Genomic DNA, 17,146 nt, shown 5'->3' with positions numbered 1-17,146 from the left:
CAATCATAAGGCCTTTTTCAGCTATGTTAGGAACTTGGGTGGAAACTCCCAGATATGCTCAGAATTAGTCCAAAATGATACAAAAATCACTGAACCCACAGACATTGCCAACATACTGGCAGACAGGTTCAGTGCAAACTTCACCCCCCTTTCCCCCGCTAAAGGACAGATAACTATCCCAGTGGAGTGTAGCCTCCCAGACATCTCAAATGCGCAGGTGAAAGCTGCTCTCTCTAAAGCTAAAAACACAGCATCAATGGGACTGGATGGTGTCCCCGGCTGTGTGCTACACGAGCTAAATGAGGAATTAAACCCGCACATAAGGCAGCTGTTTAATCTCAGCCTTACCACAGGATACGTGCCCAAGGAGTGGCGTACGGCAACTGTGGTCCCACTCCACAAAGGCGGTGCCTCTATGGACCCTGGTAATTACCGCCCCATAAGCTTAACAAGTCTAGTCTGCAAAGCTATGGAGAGGATCATAATGAAGCTCATAAACAAAGATATAGGGGACTTGCAGACATTGGACCCAACCCAGTTTGGCTTCGTCAAGGGCAGATCATGCCTCTTGAACTTGGTCGACTTCTTCGAAACAGTCACCAAGGCCATTGATGAGGGAAAGGCAGTCCATACAGCCTACCTTGACCTTGCAAAGGCTTTCAACACAATACCCCACTCGGGTATTGTAGAAAAACTTACCAGCTTAAATGTAAACCCATATGTCACAAGATGGGTTGCAAACTGGCTTAAGGACAGAACCCACAGGGTTAGAGTTGCTGGCGCTATGTCAGACTCCAAGCCAGTCACAAGTGGTGTCCCACAGGGCTCGGTCCTTGGCCCCCTATTGTTCGGCATCTACTTCTCAGAAGTACGGGCCAACATGGGAGGACTTTGGCTGACAAAGTTTGCAGACGACTGCAAACTGGGCGCCATAGTGGAAAGTGCATTTTCACGGATATCCTTCAGAAGGGACTCACGGAAACAGATAGCTGGTGCCAGAGCCATGGCCTGAAGTTAAACGCCAAAAAATGTATAGTCATACCCTTCGGGAAAAACAAGGTAACCCCAAGCTACCATATAGGTGGCAATCCACTAAGCACAGAAGAGGTTATCAGGGACCTGGGGACCCACGTTGACAGTGGCCTTTCTTTTGACACTCACGTTGCTAAAGTGGTCAGAAAGACCTTCTACATTGCCCACCTGATCATGAAGGGATTCACATCCAGATCTAGTGAGGTCATTGTTCCCCTGTACTCTTCACTTATCAGACCAATGATCGAAAGTACAATGCCCCATTCGGGATGTATCTCACCCGACATCTGCAGCAATTGGAGAGACCCCAAAAGTTCCTCACCAAAAGGATAAAGGGACTCCAAAATCTGTCATATGCTGCCAGATTGAAGAAACTCCAGCTCTATTCAATCGCATACCGCCTGCTCAGAGGTGACATGTGCCTGACATACAAGGCCATGTCCAACCTGGAATTAATGGACATGCTCCACCTCAAAAAATCCAAATCCACCAAAACCACTAGAGCAAGCGACTTAAACCTTAGCACGGATATAACTAGGACGTGCTGGAAGGATAGATTTATCACTCAGAGACTCCCTATGCTGTGGAATAAAATCCCGGTCCATGTGAGGCAGAGCACCTCGCTGGCTCTGTTCAAGAGAAATCTTGACCTGTGGATGGGAGATCGTAGGTTTACCCCGGGAATCATCTCTGTGTCACTGCTGGACAGAGGCACAACAAACTAATGGGCACAGTATTTTTTCATATAAGGGGTGGCGTAAGCCACAAAACTTTGGGCTAGGCTTATAAATGCCTTAGGGCAGATAGCCTTGTATAAACCTATGAACCTATGAACCTATGAACACAGGCCAAGATTAGGGTGCCACCTAGTGGCCAATAGGTATAATACAGCAAAGTCCTGTGGTATAGAGATAGCAAGAACACATGACTCAAGTAATAGATCCTAAGGAGGGTAGAGTAGTTACCTGTCAGGTAGGGAGGGGTTTGGCTGCTGGGTACCTGCCTCGGTGGCATGATTACATACACCAGTAGGTCATAGAGAACAATGCAGTTTAACAGTAGTTCTAGGGTAAAAACATACTTCCTTATTTCCTTTGGTAACAGGGAATTTAAAATAGGACAGTAGGTTTCTTTGGGCTGCAGATGAGCTGGCTAAGTCTAAGAGTAAGGGGTCCTTATTGAGCAGGCAGGAAAGGATTCCCAAGTCTCTATGCAGGAATGGAGGTTGAAAGCTACATGGGTTAGAGAGAGAATAAAGAACAATGTCATTGGTAAGACAGCAAGTAATGCCAGGTTCACTCATTAACAACTTTGTTGAGACACAGTTATTACATTGGTAAATAGCATATAGAGCACGTACACATTCCAAGTTAGCCAACAGGTTTCAACAGGAAAGCTTCTACAGGCTGGCTAGTTGTTACACTAAACACGCTTTGCATAAATAGGAGAAGGACACAATACCCAGTGTATTGACCTAAAACCATCTACATTAACAGCAAATTAGAGCACAGTTCCCCAAATACACAGGTGAATATCTACAGGGCAACTCTGGGCATTAATATGAATGCAGGATTAACTAAAGAAAAAACATGTAAAGTATCAGAAATAGGGCCATAAATACAGCTAGGACCCAGTTCCACACTTAATCACTCAGAAAAGGCTGAGACAATATGTCAGTATTACTAAACAGAGAGTGAGGTGGTAATAGCAAATAAACCAAGCTCAGGTACACATTAGATACATATATACATATATATATATATATATATATATAATATAGTAGACACACACAAGACAGTTATAGTGATGATCCATTCCATGGCCTTGCAGATGAGAATCATCAGACTTACGGGTCTGTGGTCTCTGGGGTTGGTGACAACTGTCAGCCATACCTCGGGGACAAAGCCAGTGGTGAAGCTCAGACTGAATAGCTATAGAAGACCCACTAATACATGTTTAGTGCTAGGCAGCTGGCAGCCAGGTATGTTACCAGATCTCATGGAGGATATATTTCATGTTTTAGAAAGTACCTTTAGCAAGTGTTCCTTTGTAATGATAGCGAGTTTGAGATCCTTTGGAATATGTGTGTTTTGTATAGTTGTCACCTTGTTTGCACTGAATTTGTTAGCAAATACATCTGCAGTATCTATTGGATCAGAGTAAGTGATAATATTATAAATAAGTTCACAGCAATATTGGACTTCTTAAATCCCTGACACAAGTAAAGAAAGATTTGTAATTCTTCTTAGCTTCCAATGCTAGTCTACGTTCATGGGATGCCTTTGTCTTCCTGATGGTGTTTTTCAGTACCTTTGATAATTATTTTTATGTTAACCTTTGTTTGTAAGTGTGATGTATGTCCCAAGAAGCTTTTTTTTTCTTTTGTTATTTATGCACGTTGTCCACCAGGCTGGTTTGCTCTTGAACTTCCCATTTTGTCTGGTTTTAGAAGGAACTGTCGTGTTAACATAAGAGTGGAATTTATTCAAATAGCTACTTGCCATGCTCACATTTTGGGAGTTACAGTTATATTTGAATCTTGTGACATCATCATAAAATTGCAAGATGTTAGTATATTTGAAGTCTTGGAATATTATGATGTTTACTTCTGACTGTTTGGGGATTTTGAAGAGGGTTACTAGTTTGTGGTCAGAATGAGGAGGGGTACACCAGTGGGACAGTGCATACAGGTGCTGCATTTGTAAGGAGCAGGGTTTTTACAAGTGGGGAAGATATGACATAATGGTTAAGGTCTTTATCTCACAAATACAAGGAACAGAGTTTGATTCTGACTTCTAGTTACTGGATGGCGAGTAATAGTCTGCAGACTCTTAGTATTTGCCTATGAACCTATGAAGAATATTTTGTCTTCTAGTGTTTTCTTTGACTATTTGGTCCAAGAAGTTCCTGCTTATGACAAATTAAGGAATTTTAAGGCATAACCTACTTTTCAGCTATAGATATCCCAGTTTATCAAAGGGTAGTTAGTCTCCCGGGATAATGTCAAACAATGTCCATGTAAGAAAAAATATTTTGGTGAAACTAGAGGTTTGCAGATAGACTGAAGGAACGTTGTAGAAACATTAAAAATAAAAACTGCAGGCATATTTTAGTGGAGAATTGTACAAATCCCATGATTCACAATACAGTAATATAAAAGCTGGTATATGACTATTAACATTATTAGAATAAAGTATGACGTTAAAGAGGTTTTAAGGTATAAGGAAATTTGTTTTCATTCCAAAACAATACTAATACACAATTCAGACTTAACCATGAAGTAGACTGGAGTTCATTAATTCATCAATGGATTTATTTGTATGATAGATTATATTTACATAATTATGCATCCATTAATTTTTCTTATATATAACTGGTTGTTTTAGAATATATGCATCTGGGGTGGGGTTTGCTACTGCATACGTGTGCGTGTGTGTGTGTGTGTGTGTGTGTGTGTGTGTGTGTGTGTGTGTGTGTGTGTGCGTGTGTCTCTGTTAATTAATTGTATGTCATTTCCTGAGAAGGCTGTTGTAGTAGAGGCACTAGAGGCTTTGAATAAACTTGAGTTGTGGGCCTATATAGTAGCTGATTGATAAGGATTATTTCTAGTGTTATATGTTTGTTAACATTGTGTTTGTTAATATTTAGCTAGCCCTTGTATGTTTGGTTCCATTTGGTAAAATGTTCATCAAAGTATTTGAAAGAACTTTCACTACTGTTCTTTGAATGGCTTGCCAAAGTATACTCTGTGATGAAAAGCAGGGGCTTGTGTAATTAAAATGCTGAAAACCATTTTAGACTAAACTTTTCTTAACAATTTTAAAAGAACCACATTTCTAAAGTGTTTATTATAATAATAATGTTGAGCTATTTGGAGTGCAGTGACAAGACACTTATTCCTTCAAATTTGTGATCTGCCAGGAGAATTTTGTATGAGAGCAAAAGGCATGTTAGTTAAACAGTGCTTGATTTACCCTGGTTACAATCACCCTTATGTTTACACATTTTGACTATCACCCCAACAGTAATATCACAAAGGCATACTTTGACATAAAATTTTAAAATGCACTGTATACCACAAAGGCAAATACATCAACTGTTACGAACAAATAAGAATGAGGGAAGATTCGCACAGCAAATATTCAATGCTGTAAACACACACAATGCATTAGTACTACACTATTCAATTCCCACAAAACCAACCAGATTACACAAGTCATATTTTCTCTGCATTTCACTGAGGTGTAATCTACTGTACACAAGAATGTTACTGTAATTACTTATTTTTTCCTGTAAGTCTAACCCCCCCTCCCAATCTCCAACACTGTGCCATACCTCCTCTTTCTGAAATCTGGTGCAGTTGTGAGTTTTACTTTTTCCCATTACAAATACATGCACTACTAGATTTATTTGGCAGCAAAACAAACAGCTTATCTGTTGTCACTGAAGCCCAACAACAAATGTTCCAGGTCTACACTTATCATTTTGGCAATCAGGTACTGTATCAGCGGGTGAATTTCATGTTGTAAATGCTACACACAGCAAAGGAATTTACACATGTTACATGTAGTTCTATTAAATAAGCCACGGTGGTGAAGCGGTAGCGTTGTTGCCTCACAGCAAGAAGTTCTCCTGTTCAATTCCCGGCTGGGGTGCCTTCTGTGTGGAGTCTGCATGTCCTCCCTGCGGTCGAGTGGCATTCGAAAGACATGTGCGAGTGGGCGTGCCTTCGCTGAAGGTTGGGCATTGGGCTGGCAACTCGGCACCATAAAAATCTACTGCCAATCATTAGCGGACCGGAGTTCCGCTGTGGCGACCCCTAAACGGGAAAAGACAAACAACAAAACATGTAGTTCTATTATCCAGGCAAGCCCATCAAAAATAAATAAATAAAAAATAAAATGCCTCATCAGGACTAAAATAGGACCAGAGAAAGTAGACACAGGGGCAGAAGGGATTCAACCCTACTAGTTCTCTATCTAACTGCTTTAATCATTTTGTTACGCAGTTTACATTATTTCTTTACTGAAGACATAGGACTTTTATCTCAAAGTCTTCTGTTAGCAGCAAACCTCTACAAGATCTTCCTTGTTGTGTATGCCTGTTCATATGCACATCTCTCTAGAGTGAATGAAAATAGAAGCATGAATTTCTGAAGTGCTACTTTTCTAGTCCTGTGCCACTCAGCTCCTCGCTGCTGTACTTACTACACTACATGCGTAGTCTGTTTAAAATTCTGTGCTGCTATGTTGCACCAGTGACACAGGTTATGCAGTGCAACAGTGGCAAATTAACTCTGAGAAGTTGAGTAATTACACATTCTTCCAAACAGACTTAAGTGCTGCAGACAGTAAAATGCTGATGCATAAATCAAGCATGCAGTTAGCTGGCTTGGTGTTTACTGATTTTGTAGGCATTAAGCCACAGATTTAAACACTTATAAAGTAAGCATACATCAGTGTTAAACTGTATATTTCTTTATGGATACATGTGCATTCTGTTTGCTGTCTGTGAAGTCAAAGATGGCAGTCAGCACATGGCAAACTGCATAATTTTTGCTTATGGTAGCATGTTACTAAATGGCAGTTAGAAAGACAGAACAGCCATGTCTAATGTAGTAAGATGTGTTAATGTAACAAGAAGACGATAATTGTATTTCACTCTGGCACCTAAACACAAACACACACATTGCCATTTGTAAATTCACCAGGTATCTTGCACACTGCAAAGGAATGTGGTGTATGTTATACCGCTGCACTACATATCAGCTACTGGAATAAACACACAAGCATTAATAAAAAAATGTTAGCATGTGTTTTGGCAAACATTATTTCCCACATTACTTTGACAGGTCATTTTACTGAACAAAGAACTTTCCATACAGTAAACCTGTCTTGCACCAGTTAACAGAACCTATTATATCCTAAATCATACCTCTCAACCTCTTAGTACAAGAAATCTGGACAAAGCCTGAAGTAATGGGAGGACAAAGGCGCAAAACAGGGATACGTTTTAAATATTGCTCTTATAAACATTGAAAATAACAGGATTTGTGTTTTCATGCATTTTCTGAATGATGTGAAGTCTGAATCTGAAATGTATGTCATTATTTAGTGACTTCAGTCCTCAGCGATTTGTTAGAAAAACATAATTTTAATGAGGAACAGATAAAAAATATGAGGCAAAAATCTGGACAGTCTGTGAAAATTTGAACAGCTGAGAGATATTTCCTAAATGCTTAAAATACTGGTTCAAACAATCCATACAGGTGCAATGCTGAACTTTCTAGTATTAAGACTGTTCTTTCCTACAACTGAGTAAATCTTTTTCCCCACTGGATATAGATAACAGCAAACATCTAACTGAATTACAGATAAACAAACATTAAATTAAATCTGCCTTAATCAATATCACCACTTTCAGGAGCTTTACAAAAAGTGACTACCCTAAAATACGTAAGGCTCTTAGCAACACAAATTGGATCATGGTCTAATAACTTGACAGCATGAGACAGCTTTGAACAATTTCATAATACCATTGAAAGATGGATCATCAAATGTGCTCTCATACGATTTAAATATATTAGCAGATACAAAAAAAAACTTATTAATATAATTCTAAAACAAGCGTCACTATTAAAAGTAAATGGTGTTTTCAAAATACACCAGGTTTCCTAAGGCCTCAAACAAAAGGGTTAACTGAGGCAAGAATACATTTTAAAACTCATTTGTAAAACCAAGGCTCCTATAAAATGTAAACAAAAAACAAAGCCTTTTACAACTGCACAAGGAAAACTGCAAATTAGTCATAAGACTGCAGTGTCCTTGAAATCAGTAGTACAGTACACTCTGAACCGCAAGATTCATCAGCATCCTGGTGAGTAAACTGAGCACTAATTTGCAGCAGCCCTCTTAATGTAACTACTTCACTACTACATTCCATGCATGACCCAAATAGAATAATTCTGGATCATTTCGACATGTCCACGTCTAAGGTTAAAAATACCAGCTCTATGGACCTGAACAAATATTCCTGATTGTTTTATCAGTACCATGCAAAATTGTGTATTCTCTATACCGCTTACTTAACAAAAATCTCTCCACAGGACTTATCCATAGCATGAAGCAAGAGGCCACGCTGACTTGAGCCTTACTGGCATCATCTGAAAGGTTATGGCACTAACCAGGGTTTAAGCAGTTTACTATTCCTTGACATACACAATTATCATTTTATAAAGGGCAGATCATGCCTTTTAATCCAGATCATCTTCTCAAAGAAGCCACATCTGCACTGGATAAGTGAAGTTCGTACATGCAACTTATCAAGCATCATTCCACACAAAGGCATCACACCATGCGCAGGCATCACTTAAGTCTTTTGTACGATACTACTGTGTGTGTATAATGATGTGTGATGGACCTGTTATACTTGTCACTGTTGTTAGTACAGGTCTTCTGGGATGGAATGGGCAGCCAAATGAATGTCAGGAAGAACCTAAGCGTTGTGGGTGGGTGTTCACTTTCCATACCAGTTGAGATAATCAGACGAGTCCCAAAGGGCTTCTCTATAGCTGCTAATTTAGATTTTTGTCTTTTCAGCAGATTACCTTGTTTGCAGATGCATGCAACCTTGGTAAAAATATTTCCTTTACCCTCTCATACTGCTGATCTTCACCATGGGGCAGACATAGCCCACATCTGGTGTAATAAGTGTGGGCTGACACTCAGTACAGCAGACAAAGCACAGACTCCTTCAGCAGGTAAATAGCTCCTGCCAACTACTATACTGCGGGCGAGGGGGGGGGGGGGGTAAGCTAAACACTATGATGGAAGACCTATCTTACATTTATAGACAGAGAGGTCTAATATGATCATTTCCATGGTATTAGTGAAGGCATTTAGTATGGCTCATATAATACTGGCAGGGATATCTAGGCACTCTGGTTATCACTCTGCAATATACACCTTAATTGGTTTGGTGCATCACTGAATAGCCCTGTCTGTATGCTCCTAGCAAAACATATTGCTCAACCAAACAGGTTACACAGATTAATTAATAAATAGGCGGATGAGTCTGGAACACTAAGGCAGTCAAACAAATTAAAAGCATTATTCTACTTTCAGTCATGTACCACTTCCTCACAAGTGATCTATGCCTTACATTTTAAGTCATGAAAGATTCCCTACTACCTGGGAAATAGATAAGAGGGCTGACAGATGAGAATAACTTCAAGACCTCACTAACAACAGTAGCAAACATAACATATTCATCACATATCATCTCCCTTGCCATTGGAAAAAATGTCCAGTCCCCTAAATATGGTATCACTATCTAATCACTTTTAAAAAGAATCACATAATTACATTTGCTATTTTTAAATAACAATAAGGAACAAATGTTTTCAACCTTGTTAAAAGCCATTAAGCTTAATATTAGACTAGCAAACCTGTTTGTCGTACAGAAAAAAATGAAACTGGGAAGTAAGAAGTTTCTGTTATTCTCCTGTTGTGATTCGCACACAAAAGAATCTCTCTTCTGAATCCCAAGTTGAGACATTTATACCAGTGACAACCCAAGAAAATCCATCATTGCAGCTTTGCCTGTGTTTAGCATGTCAGTATATCAGAAAAACACTTAATTGTGCCTTTCTAAAAGACAATCATTGATGCGGTGCAAAACCTGCTGGAGGTACAACATATAGAATAAAGCTCAGAGCATTGACAGGGAGCAACAGACTGAAACATTTATAAATATTCCACGCCACTTTCTCCAGGAGGGCCATACCAGTCATTCCTGTAGCAAATTTGTGAATATCCATCCAGTCACCTAGTTTGTTTAAAGGAAGACAGATAGTGAGTTACACTACTTAACATGCAGCGGAAGTTGATTTCAGACGTTTGGGAGGTGCTGGGTTATAAACCTATCCCTCCGTCATATTTTATTTTTCTGTTGGTGAAGATGTAGGTGCCTGGTTCTAATACTAGTGGAGATATTGGACATGCAGAGAAACAGAGAAACAAGAGGTCCAGGACAACTGGGTCTCTAATGGTACAGCAAGTGAAACAGAGATCTCCCCCTCAAAAGTCTATAAAGTATTGAATAAAGAGATGGTGCTTACAGCCTCTTTTGGAACTTTAGGCCTATGACCTTTTTGGTTAGGAAACTTTTGGGGTCTTTCTAATGGTGTGACAGGTTTACTGAGATATAACCAAAGGGGGGCATTTTACTCAGTAACTGGCCCGATTAATGCTCAGTATAAACGAGTGAATACCTCTTTAGACCGTGATAATATTCCTTTGGTAATCACCTGGGCTAACCAGAAAGACTTTCTGACAGCCACTCTTACATAATGATCAAAACTGAGAGAGCTATCAACCCAAGTACCTAGGTACCTAACTACATTTTCATTTTGTAGAGGAAAATTGTCTACACAGTATGATGAAAAGAGAACTTGTCTACTAACAGTGATGGTATTACTCTTTTTAACATTTAATTTGATCCCATTTTTTGTACTCCAAGAGTTTTTAATAGGTAGAGTTCATTCTGGAGTGTTTGGGTGTTACACCGAGCCCTAAGGGACCCCACTGGCTACTTTCACACTTTTCAGTGAAGCACCTGTAGCTTACAGTGTGGAGGTACTTTATGTCAGTTTGCTAATCATCTTACCACATATGGGTTGATTTTTCAAAGCATTTAGCATTGTTTGATGCTAACATTGGCAATGGTGTCAATGGCCTTAGTCAGATCAAGATAGTCTATAAGCACTGCATGGCCATCATCTGCAGTCTCTGTAACAACTTTGAAGAAATGTACCAGATTAAATCTTTGAAGAAATTTACCAGATTAAATTAATAGGATATACTCTTCACAAAACCAGCCTACTTGGTGTCAATTCTAAAAAGATTACTGATACCACAATTTATGAGGTCAGTTATAATACATTCCTTGGGTTTTACAAATGCAGCTTGTAAAATTGATAGTTCTGTAATTACCCATATTGGTCGTAAGGCCAGCCTTCATTCCCTGTGAATAGGTAAACTCTTCATCGGGCAGTATAGTGCTATTACAGCTTTTAGCTCTTTCATTCTCCACCTGTAATCCATATATACAGGCCTTCAGCAGTTCCTTACTTACTGCTGCTGCAGACATGTTACCATTTAAAACTACTCGGTCTGCGTTGTCTTTTACCTGCCTTGTAGAAGCAGCTATAATTTCTGGGAAATAGTGCAAGGGAGGCCAGTAGGAATATAGTACTCCAGCACAGAACAGTTAGACTGCTTACGGTCAAAGTTCAAAGACCTAGCCAGATAATAAGGAATAATTCAATAAAGCTGTTAAAAATAAGGTGTTAAGCTCTCTGAAGCATTAGGTTGGACAGACATGTATTAGTTAAAAGTATATAGTTTAAAAAAATGTTTAAGAAATGGCAGAATTTAGGCTAATATAAGAAATGATTTGCTATGGAATAATAGTAATCAGCTGAACTAGGGTATAGCAACCATTATCCTTAAAACTCTGGGCTGCTGCTGATATGGGGAGCACTATAGCTAGAAAGGGAGAGCCAGAGATTGAGAGGGGGGATTCCTTGCTAACTGCAAGGAAAAACTATACAACTTAAGGCTGCGCCATGAATTATTTGAAGGGAAATGTAAATGCTAAAACTATCTACTAAAAATGCCTTGATATTTATAAAGCATACTGAAAGTACTACGGTTTGAAAACCTGAATTTGCTGCTTAAAAGTCAATTAACTATTTTGACCTATTCATGGCAGGTGCCACTTTTGAAGGCAAAGACAAAACTTGCAAAATATGCTGAATGTCATGGTAATATGTACTGGATCATTCAGCCTCACATCATGGGTAAGCCATTTCAAGACAAAAGCTTCACTTCAAAGTAATCTTAATTCTAAATATATCCATAGCACCATAGCACTCATAGTTCTGACACCACTAAACCCGAATGTGACTATGAGGAGGGAAACTGTGTGTGTGTGTGTGTGTGTGTTGGGGGGGGGGGGGCTAAACGACTACATGTAATAACACCATTCGTTAACAGAATGTTAGGTCTATTACAAAGCTCAGCCAGGCTGAAGCTGCCCTCTCTATTGTCTCAGCACCTTTTGGTACAGACGTGCATGGGGACAAAAGACACCTCCACATTTGAAAAACACAGCAGTAAAGAGGAACATTTAACATACTCTATTGCAGTATATGTTCCACATCTAGGATAACTATCAAGGCCACTGACCTTAATTCTCCTTTTTTCCAACACATGGAAGCATCCAATCACTGCATTAATTAAAAAAAAAATGCAAAAGTCACATGACCCACTTCTTTGCATTGCAAATGGCTGACAGTAGGCATAATCTCTTGTGAACTCTGTACTAAGAAGGAATATGTTGTTTTTACTATACCTGGTGCTTTCCAAGTGTTTAATTCCTCACTATCTTCAGCAGTTTCTTTACTGTCAGAGTCTGCAGGACTGTCAGATGCTTCCTTGGAATATGGATCTATAGTTATGAAAGGAAAAAACACAAGCATATCACAGAATGCCAGCAAAATGCATGTTTAATCAAAATAAGTCAATTTAATATGCACCAGTTAATTTTCTCCTCTACTGCAATCATCTTCCTCATCTTTCATGATTATTACTTGTCTTCTTTTTTTTTTTATAAGAAATAACTACTTAACATCCAACTGATTAAGTCAAAAGGATAACAAAAAATGTGTTTTACAGTATTTTAGAACTAGATGATAGTCCAGCTGCTGACTGAGCATAACATAATTCTATTCTTAGCAGTGGCAATCCAAAATTAAATGTGACCATGGGTCACTAAAGGCAGACCAGTACAACTGTCGAATTCTTCAGTGGCCACTGTTTTCCTAAAACCAAAACATTTTGACCTATCCTTCTTCAGTAATGTCACCATACGGACATAAGGCAGAAGATACTAGTATGGGAACTAGGAAGCATACCTCACAACTTCTTACAGCAAGAAAGCTGGACAAAGCATAAACTAATTGTTGGACAAAGGCCCACAAAATAGGGACAGATTAAATTATATGAAATCTGAAACTCAAATGTATGCCATTACTTAGTGACTTCAATCCACAGTGACTTGCCAGAAAACCAGAAATTACACAAGAAACAGACCAAAATATAAAACAAAAATCTGGACATTTTGCAAAAATCTGGACAGTTGAGATGTATACTGGGAAGAAAAACTACAAGAGAAGCAAAGAGTTAAACAAATCCCAGATCAGCTTGGATCCCACATGGCTACCAGTCTTTTGGAACTTGCAAGGAAAAAAACTCTTAAGTAAACAGGATTACTTTCCTTTACTTGTTTTGGAGCTTTCACACCCAAACATTGCAAAAGACCCACACAGTGCTAGTTGAATTCTATCAGAATATGGTTTAGTGGGTTAAAAAGCTAAAAGGCTACAAATGACCTGTTGAGCTGTACTTTCCCAGAGACTGTAACTCAACACTTTTGATACACACTTCAAAATTCTATAAAGATAAGTCTAGGTACTAGAAAGCAGAACTTTTGCATACCTGATGAGACCAGGTTAATGAAATGGGGGCATCCAAATGGACAAGTGGTAATGAAAGTACAGAAGGGGAATGAAGAGGACCAACAGCTGCAGTGAAGAGGACACAATAAGACTGAAGTGCGAGTCTGAATGCGTGTTTGTGTGCAAGTCTCTCTCTTTATATATATACATATATATATATATATGTATATATATATATATATATATATATATATATATATATACATATACATATATATATATATATATATATATATATATATATATATATATATATACACACACACACACACACACACACACACACACACAAGCACACACACTATACAGGAACGATTACTCTTGTTGGCATACAACTAACTTTTAAGAGTACAGTGGCTGTACAGAATGAGACACCGAGAACTTATTGCATTCCATTAAGATGCACCTGTCCAGTTTTGCAGGGGTGTGTGTGTGTGTGTGTTGTCATTATGACAAGTTCCCTTAATATTAGGCTGTTTATACACAATACATGAACCTCAGGCAAATGAAGGTTACCCGCAGCAGTTCACCATAGAGAGCATACCTTTTTTCACCAAAGAAACTGTGTAGTCTCACCGTCATCTATTTTATTATTGACTACTTTCTTGCAAGAAAATGAGATGCTTATGTAGTGACTATTACATTAGCACACAGATCAACAGCCAGATACACAGAATTTGCAGTTGCTTTTAGATAAGGAGTAAAAAAAGGCACTTATCACAACAGTACAATCCAAGACGCAAAACTAATTAACTTGCTGCTTATCCGTAAATCAAACTGGACTAGAACTACCTGTTCCACAGACCTAAGTATGGCCTTCAACTTAAACAGGACATGCTGGTGGGATAGATCTATCTCCCAGAGACTGCCGCGTCTTTGGAACAGGCTATCAATCCATGCGAAACAGAGCACCTCTGTGACACTGTTCAAGAGGAACCTGGACGAGTGAACGGGGCACCATAAATTCTTACAGGGGATAGAGTCCATAACCCTCCTGGACATGAGCAGTCATCACTAAATGCAATCTTGGGTATTGACTAGCATTTTTATGGTATTACATTGGAGTGAAATGGCTAGGCTTAAAATGACCACCGGGTCAGTAGCTTAGTATGACCCTGTGATATTATGATCCTATAAAGATGCAAACTAAGTATGTACTACTGATCCAATTGCTGTCATTGAATGTCTTTTGTTTAAGTGCACTTGGATTAAAGCCTTTGCTGTCATTTTTTTTATACTGAAAACAGAACATCAAAGCCTAAAATAATGGGTGGACAAAGGCCCAAAATAGGGACAGATTTTAAACATTGCTCTTATAAACTTAGAAAGTTGCCAGAATAACAAGATTTGGGTTAGTATGTATTTTCTACCAGATCTAGACTACACATAACTTGGATCTGATGAAGCTCTGACACGGGCGAAAGTGCTCATCTTTTGTTTTTAATGTAATAAACCCTGGGTTAAACAAACAATATCAGCTTGAATCCGGTTTTCTTATTTAATGTTTTAAAGTGATCTACAATAAATGTTCCTGTACAATTAGTTTTCCCTTTTGAATACATATATATATATATATATATATATATATATATATATATATATATACACACACACACACACATTTATATATATCATCTTCTTCTTCTTCTTTCGGCTTTTTCCCGGTTAGGGTTCACCACAGCGGATCACTTGTCTGCTCATGATTGGCAGTGGAGTTTTACAGTGTTGAGTTGCCAGCCCGGCGCCCAACCTTCAACAGAAGGTACACACATGCACACACTCACACTTAGGGCCAATTTAGAGTTTCTAATTCACCTGGATGTAAGAGGAAACCGGAGCACCCGGAGGAAACCCACGCGACCACAGGGAGGACATGCAGACTCCGCACAGAAGGCACCCCATCCAAGGATCGAACCGGAGAACCTCTTGCTGTGAGGCGGCAATGCTAACCGCTGTACCACCATGGCCAGGTCCCCTTCAGATGATCGAACTTTTAAAAGTTTGAATGTCATATGGCCGAGACCGTATGACTGAACTTTTAAAAGTTTGAACGGTCTGAATGGAGATCTCCGTACAGCGTGGAATGGGAACATTTCCCTTTTCTGCAATGTACTGCGATCTCGGAGTTGGTATATTTAAGTAGTGGGGGGTGTGGTGGGTGCATCCCCCCACCGTGCTAGAATCATTTAGTTTTTTTTTTTTTTTTTTTTACTATGTTCAAAATTTTGAATGTTCCATGTTACGGTCTTGGCCATATGCAATTCGATCATTTAAAAGTTCGATTATGTGAAGTAGATCAATACACTTTGAGTCATTTTTTTCAGGCACTTGTGCTGAAGTCAAAGCTATCTTCGAAATGATATGCAGCTGTGTGCGTGTGTGCACTTTAGTCAACGGTGTTCAAAGACATCTGTTTTGTTAACGTACTTTGTTGAACAAAACAGAACAGATGGTCAACAGGGGTGTGAGATCGCACACTTCCCAGGTTGGGGAATATGCCTGTTTCACACTATACTCTGATCTTGTCGGTAGTGCAATTAATTAGTAAGGGGTGTAGGGGATGCACGGGACAAGCTTCCCTAAAACATACACTTTTTCTTTGTTGTATAGTCCGAGGTACTTTCCCGGAGCATGAGCACTGAGGAGTTGACATTTTTTTTTCCTCTTGATTTTTTGTGTCAGCTTTAGTGACTATTTTTAGTACACCCAAATACAAATATACACATACACACATACATATACTGTCTGAATACATGTGAGCAAGAAATACACAGAGGAAGCACCACATTTATTATATGTGCATGTTCACATGGAAACACACATCATTTTCATATCTGATGATTTTGGATGTACAGCTTTTGAAGGTTGTCACAAACTTGCCCTTCAGTTTAACCTGTACATAGAGTACCACACATCATCATTCCACATTTTTCAGGCATCAAACACTGTACATAGGTGCAAAATTAGGCCCATGAAATGCAAAAATGTCAGATGCAATAAAGGAACAGCAAAAAGTTTGTATGTTTCATGTTTCTCTTGTTTAGACTGAAACTTGATGGACTTTAAAAGTCTGACTGCTAACTCCGGTTCACATCTTCTGCTTCACGAGTACTTATCGGGGCAATTTTTAAACAATCTTAATGACAGACCTCTAACTGAAGCTTTACTCCATGACACTGGAAATCAATGCAAAATGCATTCATTATTTTTTCCTACTGTTAACATCTACTTTCAGTTCTAGATTCCCTGGGTGCTGACTACCCCGAGATGCAATTTTTAAATAATCTTAATGACAGACCTCTGACTGAAGCTTTATTCCATAACACTGGAAGGCAATGCAAAATGCATTCATTATTTTTTCCTACTGTTAACATTTACTTTCAGTTCTAGATTCCCTGGTTGCTGTCTATCCCGAGATGCAATTTTTAAACAATCTTAATGACAGACCTCTGACTGAAGCTTTATTCCATAACACTGGAAGGCAATGCAAAATGCATTAATTATTTTTTCCTACTGTTAACATCTACTTTCAGT

The 17,146-nt window shown here is 38.9% G+C and overlaps 1 protein-coding gene across 1 annotated transcript in view; it reads right to left on the bottom strand.

The window, feature by feature from the left end:
- ZFPM1 (zinc finger protein, FOG family member 1) overlaps positions 1 to 17,146 on the bottom strand; it is a 1,358,773-nt gene that overhangs the window by 669,560 nt on the left and 672,067 nt on the right. The window contains exon 3 of the mRNA XM_044081656.1: positions 12,448 to 12,543. Within this exon, the coding sequence (XP_043937591.1) occupies positions 12,448 to 12,543 (96 nt within the window). The remainder of the gene's footprint in view (positions 1 to 12,447; positions 12,544 to 17,146) is intronic.

The sequence above is a fragment of the Protopterus annectens genome, chromosome 8.part1 (genome assembly GCF_019279795.1).
Source record: "Protopterus annectens isolate FY-2018-M chromosome 8.part1, PAN1.0, whole genome shotgun sequence".
Lineage (NCBI taxonomy): Eukaryota > Metazoa > Chordata > Ceratodontiformes > Protopteridae > Protopterus > Protopterus annectens.
This window is presented reverse-complemented; position numbering and strand designations above follow the sequence as displayed.